The sequence below is a fragment of the Ceratosolen solmsi genome, unplaced genomic scaffold, assembly GCF_000503995.2.
Source record: "Ceratosolen solmsi marchali unplaced genomic scaffold, CerSol_1.0 scaffold11, whole genome shotgun sequence".
In the NCBI taxonomy this organism is placed as follows: domain Eukaryota; kingdom Metazoa; phylum Arthropoda; class Insecta; order Hymenoptera; family Agaonidae; genus Ceratosolen; species Ceratosolen solmsi.
In genome coordinates this window covers 4,107,369-4,117,076 of record NW_011948416.1, presented here as the reverse complement: position 1 = coordinate 4,117,076, position 9,708 = coordinate 4,107,369, and the positions used below count along the sequence as shown (strand labels likewise).

The 9,708-nt window shown below is 34.1% G+C and overlaps 1 protein-coding gene across 1 annotated transcript; it reads right to left on the bottom strand.

Moving 5' to 3' along the window:
* Positions 1–1,551: 1,551 nt before the first annotated feature.
* Positions 1,552–9,059, bottom strand: LOC105359459 (LIM domain kinase 1-like). The gene is made up of 8 exons (XM_011496072.1): positions 9,006–9,059; positions 7,713–7,851; positions 7,161–7,604; positions 6,536–6,628; positions 5,389–5,521; positions 4,434–4,666; positions 2,503–2,731; positions 1,552–1,986 (listed from the first exon to the last, which is right to left on the bottom strand). The coding sequence occupies exons 1-8, from the start codon at positions 9,034–9,036 to the stop codon at positions 1,552–1,554; spliced, it is 1,737 nt and encodes a 578-aa protein (XP_011494374.1). The 5' UTR covers positions 9,037–9,059.
* Between the last annotated feature and the right edge of the window lie 649 nt (positions 9,060–9,708).

Below are 9,708 nucleotides of genomic sequence, written 5' to 3'. Positions count from 1 at the left end.
TTCGTTCTGGCTGGTAATCTTTGCGTTTCCGCTCTGGGCTTTTTGCAAGCTCCTACGTACGCGTAGCCGCGACAATCGCATTCACATTTACCACGCATATATGCGCGCGCGCGCACTTTACATTTTTGGTAACGCGCTCGCGAGCTTCCGAGAGCCAAGGGGAAGCCGCATCGCTGATAGAATAAAAAGCTTATTTGGAATTGGTTGACGAGCCATTATTTCCACCCTCCTGCCCCTCAACACCCTACTATCCATCCCCCCTCCCTCCCCCCTCCTCCCTCCCACGCCCCCGCCGTCACCCTTGCCACGTTGGAAGATTGAGTCTTTAATCGAACGGTCTCTTTCTTCGCGCATCGCCTTTCTCCGATGATTGAAACGCTAGCGAATATTTGCTCTCTTTCGCGTGTCGGACTCGCTCGTGTTTGCATTTGTGCCGTGCACGTATGTCCTCTCGGATTTCCACCTCCCAGTTCGCCTCCCATTTCATCCCTCCCGCCGTCCCTCTCGCCTCGTTTTAAATTCAATGAAGAATCGAGAGATAAGGGGATTGCGGGGAAAATTAATTAATTTCGTTCCTGATTATTTGCCGTGTAACTTTTAGATTACTCGCGAGTATGATGTGGAGCGGATATTGATTTAGTCGGATCAACCAAGATATCGAGGATCTCTTTTATCATACGAGAGTATTTGAAACGCGTCTTGGGAATTATCATAGGAGAGGGGACAATAAAGCTGCCAGTAGTAATGTATGCATTATATCAGGTTAGGTCAAACTTGATTACTCGTAAATAATGGGCGTGCGTGACGATTGCGTGTCCATGGATCATCGAGTGATACATCGACGCTGCGTCGAATGGTGGCTTATCACTCGATTATCTAAAAAAAAAAAAGAAAAGAAAAAGAAAAAAAGCTTCCGTCGATCGACTCGAGCCGGATCTGCAGGTTTGCCAGTAAATCCGAGGTGCGCACGCAAGTGCGCTGAAAATGTCATCGTCGATCAGAGTTGGATCTGATACGATTGACGAGACTATTGAAATTGTTTAAGCGCTTATCGAATGGCCCTTGCACTTTCTCGCCGGCCTGCCTCTTTCACCAATTTATCGCAATCAGGCTCTTTTGCGTGGGAATAAAATGGGAGTGCGGTGGGCATTAATTTAACGTGATGTAAGGTCCCATTGTAGATCGGGATCTCGATTTTATAAGGGCACGATTTCTTTACACGTGTCTTATGAATCTAAAAGGTGCCAATGATTTATGCATTTCTTATAAATACTGTAAATAGTAGGTAAGGCGATAATGGCGATAAGGTAATGTAGGGGGATTGAATTCAAGTTGAATCTCATTGATAATCTCGTTCATTATGTTAATTTAAATTGTCCCTAATAGTGGCCTAAATTTATATTCCTAGAAGGCTGAATGAAAAGTATGTTATTTTGTACATTTTTTTTTTTTTTTTTTTTTTTTTTTTTTTAACAACTTTTACAATTAATTGTCGATATTACCATATTAATAGTCAAAGATTGTAAATACCACGTTTGTCAACTATGCCATTTAATTTTCATACTTCAAGCGGCAATTAAAATTAAGATCTACTAATTTACGTTGCAATTGAAAATAAAATAAAATAGTATAAAGATAACATATCCTACCAGGACTTTGTTTGTCAGGCGCATTGCCATTTTGAATTATTCTCGCCAGGCCGAAATCCGCTACGACAACGGTCTTATCCTCGCGCACTAAACAATTGTGCGAATTCAAATCACGATGAATGATATTCATGGAGTGAAGGTAGGCCATTCCTGCGGCAATGTCCTTTGCAAAGGAAGTGCGTTGCTCCCAGAACAGAGGCTCGGTCGTGTCGTGGAGCAAGGCTCGAAGCGTGCCACCCGATATAAACTCAGTGACGAGATGAAGTTTTTTATCTTTATAAAGAACGCCGATAAAGCGAAGTACGTTGTTGTGATGAAGTGAGCGCAATACGGCGACCTATATTGTATTAATAATAATAGTAAAGTATTAATTAATAATGGCATTCATAGAGTACAGATATTTTGTGAATAGAGTGTCGTAATTAATTGAGTATTGAGCAAAATGCAAAACTTAAACGAGACTTAAATTTGAAGGATATCGTGAAAAAATTATCAATTTATTGTTATAAGTCTCTTTCTCTCTCTCTCTCTCTCTCTCTCTCTCTCTAATACTCAAACACCTCAAATGTAATGACGAAATTAATAATTTATCTTTCAAACGCAACTCACAATATATTATAATTACGATATACTCTTTTAACAAGATATATTTGTATAATATCTGCTCCAAGTAATAAGTCAATAATTAATGAATTTACTTCATTTTTCATGCGAATAATAAAGTTTTCTATAACAATTAATAAACAAACTTTTCCTAACTAATATCGAATCATTTAAACCCTGTACTCTTTATTTAAAATTTCATTCGTAAAAGATATGATAATGTTGAAAATGTAATAATCTGTTCACAAACCTCTTTTAAAAAGTTTTTTTGTGCCTCTTCATCAACTCGGTATAATTCTTTAAGCACCATAACTTCATTGGTATCTCGATGAGTTACTTTATAAACTTGTCCGAAGAATCCTTTACCGAGTAGTTCTCCTTTGACAAGATCGCTAGCTCTGAATATCCTTTGATTCTTTGGTTCGACGCGAAATGATCGGGTTCGACTTAAGTCACAAGTTGGATTGGTCGGTGACGTTCTGTTTTTGAATAATCAATATTTCATACATTAAATATTCGCTCAAAAAGTAACGAATCTATTATTTTGCAACATTAGGATTGTGAATTATATATTTCAATCATTTATGCACATAACTATTAAATGAAAAATTCTTTGGAATACGTTTTTGTAATTGAACAAGTTAGTTAATACTTTACGTTTTTTTAATCCCATCATTATAACAGATTTTTCTCATGATAAATTATCAATGAATTATTCTTTTTATACAATAATTTAGTGATTTTTATTTCTGTCGTGATGGAAAAATGACCCGATTATTATCTAATGCTTATAGAATTATTCTAGATACATTCAAATTAGTAGTGACACAATTACTTTTCATTTCAAGAATTAAATGTTTTTCAAAGTTGAATTAATTTCGATAAATGAAATTTTGTTGCTATTGTATTTACAACTATTTTTATTGATTTAAAAAAAAAAAAAAAAAAAAAAAAAAAAAAAAAAAAAAAAAAAAAAAAAAAGTCATACTAATGACAGTAATAATCACCCTTAACTTTCTTTACAAATTACCTACAGTCGGTATATATTCATTTTTAAAAAGAAATTCCTCTCGCCTATAAAAAAAAAAGTATGGTAAGTGGATTTCATCGATAGTATCCAAAAGTTACGCTTACAAGATATTATACCACATGAAAATTGTACGATAAAAATTTCTTTCTAAAAATGCAAATACATCGACTTATAAATTTGACAAATGACAGCTGTTTTTAAAGATTATTTGTAAAAAGTTTGTTAATTTTTTAGTTATGTGTATGAAAGTCATGATGAAATTACCCAAACTTTACAATCAATAATTTAAAGATCGAATTAAATTTTGTTTATGAAATTATATAGAATTATAAAGAGATTCTCTAAAGCGATTGATAAATTTCAATTACATACAATAATCCTTGCAAAGATAGATTCAATGGTTAACAATTGTTTTACTTTAATGTTTAAATTTACTTAAAAAAAATATGTTTTTATTGTATAACTAACAGTGGCATATGGCAAAGTAAATACAATCAAAATCATCGAGTAAGCAATTGATTTACCTGCATTAATAAAAGATAATAATTTAATTTTAAACATTGTTCGGTAACTGGGAAATAAATATTTGCTTTATTTTATAATTTTTAATATTAATATCATTTGTGCATTCTTCAATTGAGCTAACATGCTCGGTACAATTTTTACCGCTGCCTTTCCCAATAATCAATAATCATTCTAATAATAAATATTTTAAAAATGTACAAAGAGTGACACACGGTCGTATTAATAAATTATTTAAAAATAAAAAGTATCTATTTCAATTCTTAAATCGATAATAATATTTACATTTAACTATTTTACATGCATAAAATTGTACTTGAAACTTTTATATTTAAAGCCTGTCGATAGCCATTGAGCGTTTAAAGTTATAAAAGCTTATCGTCTATTACACATTATATATGCTATTATATGATTAAATTATCTATTACAAGCTAAACAATACTGCTCACAGTATATTTATATTAATTTGAACATTAATATAATATTCGTGACACGATTAGCTGATCGCGGAACAACATAGTTTATTGAATAATATAAGTTTTAACCATCGAACGGATGCTTTTAATATCTTTGATTCGATGAAGCACATTGGTCTACCAATTAAGTTTTCCTTTGACAATAAAACTTACCCATCGAGTAATCGGGACATTGAACTACTCCGTTCCTTTTGCTTCGGGTCCTTTGTCCTCCGCAATTGTCTGCTTCTCGTACCGCTTATATAACCTTCATCGCGCCTCTTAAATAATCTGTCTTTACTCTCAGGACTCGTCTTCGGACTTGATGTCCGCGATATTATGGATGAGTGAGCCGTGGAAAATGCTGGTCGGCGCGACACCGTGTCTGGATCATGTTCTATCGTGAGCTGAAGTAAAAAATTATTTATTACATAGCGTGCAACGATGTACTCTGATAAGAAAATTAACGGACTACTTTGCGATTACTATATATATATATTTATTTGTTAAATCAATCGTTTTTGCCAAATAAATTTCATAAAATCTATCAAGTATAATAATATTGATAGCTAACCAGTCGTATTAGTCCACAAATGTAAAAATGTAAATTACAATCGTTTTTACAAATGTTTCTCATGATAATTCCATGCCATTACAATAATTTACATAATTATTAATAGACGTGAAAAATCGATAGCAGTTTTGTAAAAATAAATGATAGAATTAAAAATTGAAAGAATTGACATATTATATCAAATTTCAATGAATCTTTAATTTATTTATTGAATTTGGTTATAAAATGTATTCATGGCTATTAAATATATTGATAATAATAGTAAATTATTATATTTTGTAGATATTTGTAAAGTACAATGAATAAAAATAATATTTGAACATTTCAATACCTGGTATTATTATTAAATCGAAAAATTTTCAGAGAAGAACGAATAATATTATTACGATGAATCTAATAAAAATTTGGACACAAAATGTGAAACTTATCAAAGACTAATTTTATGTTAGTTTTAAAACATGGTAAGAACATGTTTTCTCGCAATTCAATTTTTGTCGATAAAATTTGTTTAATTGCGTTGAAATATACTATTATATTATCATGATAATTACTTACTTGCAAAACTGTATCCGAATATCTAATAAGATTTTCGATGCTTTCTATAGGTTGATCTTTCACAGGTGTCCCGTTAACTTCCAATATGCGATCGCCAATATGCAATGACATTAGATCATTGGACATGTTAAGTCTAGAATTAAATTTTAATTACTAATTATAATTTAAAATAACCAAAGCTATAACACAACTAGCATCTTCTAAAGAAACGGCAAAGCATGCATATTTTACAGTATACATTGGATTCTATAAGAATGTAGTTTTGTTTCCCAAGATATGAAAAAAAGGCCAATTACATAAAATACATAAGATATACTCAACTTCTTGGGATAAGACAGAAGCTCCTTTAATCTTATTAGCTAACGTTACCATCACCAAATATTTTATTACTTTCGCTTATAATACCATTGTATTATAAGAAAAGCTTTATTATTTTCTTTTTAATCATTAAGGCCAGTGTTAAATGTTAAGCGCTATACGTTACTTCATTGTAAGATAAATTTACAAATAATGGTGCGTGGAACAAAGTGAAATTCATTGTTTTATCCATTTTCTTATTTTATACATAAAAATTTCAAATAATTTTCATAAAGATAAAAGTTTAACTAGGATATACTTAATTTGAAAAATCACAACATCAATTCATTACATAAGATTGTTAGAGACAAATTTGAAATGACTTAAATAGTCAATTCTCATGCTATTAATTGAAATTTTATAAACAGAAATAATTAGAAAAATACAATAGGGAGAGAAAAAAAAAAAAAAAAAAAAAAAAATGGAAGAAGAAGAAGCAATTTAAAGCACAAAAGTGTGTAGTTAAAAATATTTTATTTGTACTCGTTGTTAGCTTTTCATTCATTTCCACTTATGTTTTCTTAGCTGACTATATTGTTTTTCACAAACATTTTCATCGATCTTAACAGTGGTAGTGCACATGTGAAGTATTACATATTTATAAATAAAAAATGTTATTTAAAAGATTAAAATATGTGGCGAACATGCATTTTAAAATTCTTTTTAGCAATGTATGCATATAAACGGTAAACAATTGATAAGTTAAACTATCTAATTTCATCTTTCCAGGCAAAATCTGCAATCTCTAACAAATTACGTGTGCTCATTATTGATTTATTATTGGTAGTACCTATAATTAGAGAAGTGGCAGCATAGCCTAAAGAGAACCTCCGTCATAGAGGCCACCAGCTTACAGATCTTTCCACGAACGTTTCTTAATAACCTGCATTTTAGTTGGGAGTTATTACAAGCCTTGAATGTATATACTACATTACAAATTTTAACATTATATATTTAATTGATATTCTATTTGAATGCTTATCATGCATGTAAATTCAAGCCAAAGTTAAAAATTATATAATTCTTTTTAATATGATTACATTATCATGTTAACAATATAGACTAAAGTCATTTTAAACAATTATATTTGTAATCGAATAAAATTACTGTCCCACTGTTACATATGATACAAATTCTAATTTGAGCTAGAAATGACCCATAAATGGATGGACCCAAACATAATGGAACTTAGATTTGCTTGCGTGGACAAACTAATATTTCTATATTGTAAAATGGAAATTATAATTTACTCAACACAGCTCTTGATTTTCACGTTAAATTAGAATTTGTATCCACTTTATTTTTAAGCATTTTTAGTAAAAATATTATTTATTTGTAAGACGCATTTGTAAATTTTGCATTATAAAGGTTAGATTTTGTGTGTGTGTGTGTGTGTGTGTGTATGATTCACTCACTCTGAAATACGAAGAAGTGCACCACCGCAGCTCCTTGGACTTGGTGTAGTATCTAACGTCAATCTGATTCCTCGCTGTTTCTCTTGGCTGTTAGTATTTGGAGGGATCTCTACGAGTCTTATACTGTGTGGCTTTCTGATAAACGGATGATTAGCCATTTTGGTAAGAGGTTGCGTTTGTCGTTTGTAACAAATACCGCAGTATAATTTTGATCTTTCCACTAGGGCGTAACTTTCGCCATCTCCTATAAAAGTCCCACAGAAATTGCAAGCGAAGCATTCTGGATGAAATTTGTGATCGCCGGCTAACATCACAGGACCGGTGATAACGTGGCCGCAGCTTTGACATGCCTCACCATAAGCTGTCCAGTAATCATCTTTACAAAATAAAAGCCCATCCTTCTCAAAGTACCATAAGGATAATGCCGCATCGCACACTGAACATCTAAAATATCAACATTTTTTTTTTTTTTTAACATACCTTGTCATCGAAACTCAGACGTTATTAGTATAATCATCTATTTAATATTTGATAAGCAATTATTGTACTCGCCTGAAGCAGTCGATATGCCATTCTTGACCAAGAGCTTGAATAAGTTCTTCCTCGTCGATACTATTAAGGCAACCAGCGCAAGCTGATATATCTTTCTCATCGTTGTCGCCAGTACTGCCACCACTACCACCTCCAGGATCTGTAAATATTCAAGCTAAGATTATTTTTTGTTTGTGCAACAGTTTTACATTTATTTCATAAGGAGCAAGTAATTAATTATCGAGATAAACTCGTTAGGTCGATGTAAATAACCATTTATACCAACCAAAGAAACATTCTAGGCTCATCCTTTTGGGAAAAGGTGCGCAGATCTTTAAAGGCGATAAGACGTTTCGATACACTCTTTAACCAAGTCATTAATCGATAGCCAAATTAATTTGTGCTTAATTTCATTACTTATAAAAGAACCGATAAACTAATGTAATTAATAGGCTTATTGTATAAGACCGATTAGCTAAGTCTATTGAAAGTTATATCAACAGCGTTGAAATGTTACGGTTATTTAACTCAATAACATAGCTAATAACTATAAAACCGTCGCTTATCGATAAATACATTGTTTACAAGTACTTTGCTTATCTTGATGTTGAAGGAAACCTGTATAAACGAACCGCTAAGAGAAATTATACTCACTAGACGAATGAAAAATTGCAACAAACATTTAATAAATAATATATTTGCCCATCACGTTAAAAAATCAATTTTCTCTTTTAATATAAATTTTTTACAATTACAGTCTCCATTGTAAGATTATTTCTTGGTGTACATAATGTTTGAAAGTACATAAATATGTATACATTCGCGAGTCATTTTGTAGCATTGTCATTTCGTAATACTACATTGACATTATAATAAAATAAAATGAATTGTTTCTTTAGCGTGGATCGTTATAAGAAAAGGACGAAATAATTAAAGCGATTACAATTTTCATCTAATTGCATCTTCTCTCTCTCTCTCTCTCTCTCTCTCGCTCTCTCTCTCTCGCTCTCTCTCGCTCTCGCTCTCGCTCTCGCTCTCTATACTTTCTCCGGCCCAAATCATAAATTCCTACGAGTAAATAAAGTGCGGTTAATAATATGAAAGGACTTGAATGGACGCCCACATGCTTAACACTAATGGGAAAATAAAGTCAATGATAGTAAGAATTTAATATACAGTGCTTGCTTTGTTAAATGATTGATAAGGACGGAAGATTCGTCCGTGCTATAACTCATTAACACATAAGGTATACATAGTTCCCCTTCCATAGGCTTAAGAAGTCACAGTGAAACATAAGCGCGCACGCACACATACCCGATGTATTTGATGTCGAAGGCTCATCCATTGCGTCGTCTTCGTCGTCTGCGTCGTCTGCGTCGTCTGCGTCGTCTGCGTCGTCTGCGTCCTCGTCGTCGCCGTCGTCGCCGTCATTCGTCTAGCGCCCGTTTAGCTCCGAATAGCTGGAGAGAGCGAGAAATCACTCCCACGACGACAAAGTTTGCGATATTCGGTAATGCAGCAGCAACGGGAAAGAAGAAGTCGAGCTAGGATGTGCAACAGCTCAGTTCTCCAAAAAGCGATACGTCGCTTCGCAAGAGAGACGGACGAACGAACGGACGGGCAGATAGACAGACAGATCGACCGAATGCCCTCCCGACACTACTCCTCCAATCTTCTCGCCATTGCCGCACTTTATCTCCCCGTTGTGCGTCGTGCCCTCGCGCCGACACTATTTTCCTCCCGAGTTCCTAATCCCGGGAATGCAACGGCACTCGGTAGCGGCCGACGGTCGCGGGGCTGGAGACGCGTGCGCGGCTACGTGCTGCGAGACGACGGGAGGAGGTGTAAGTCGAAGACGACGAGGCCCGACGGTAACGAGGAGGCCTCCTCGAGCGACGCGTGGGATCCTTCCGGCCCGCGTACACGCTTCGGGATAGGCAGCGAATGGTGGTGGCGGTGGTGGTGGTGGGGGTGGTGGGGGGGGGGGGGAGAGGGCCAGCAGCCCCCAGCGGGCCGC

Excerpts from the sequence above, each read along its gene's own strand:
- LOC105359459 (XM_011496072.1), bottom strand. The coding sequence starts at position 9,036 with ATGGATGAGCCTTCGACATCAAATACATCGG. Across the intron at positions 7,852-9,005 it reads TTCGACATCAAATACATCGG|ATCCTGGAGGTGGTAGTGGT; the intron begins GTATGTGTGCGT and ends GAATATTTACAG. Across the intron at positions 7,605-7,712 it reads TGGCATATCGACTGCTTCAG|ATGTTCAGTGTGCGATGCGG; the intron begins GCGAGTACAATA and ends TTGATATTTTAG.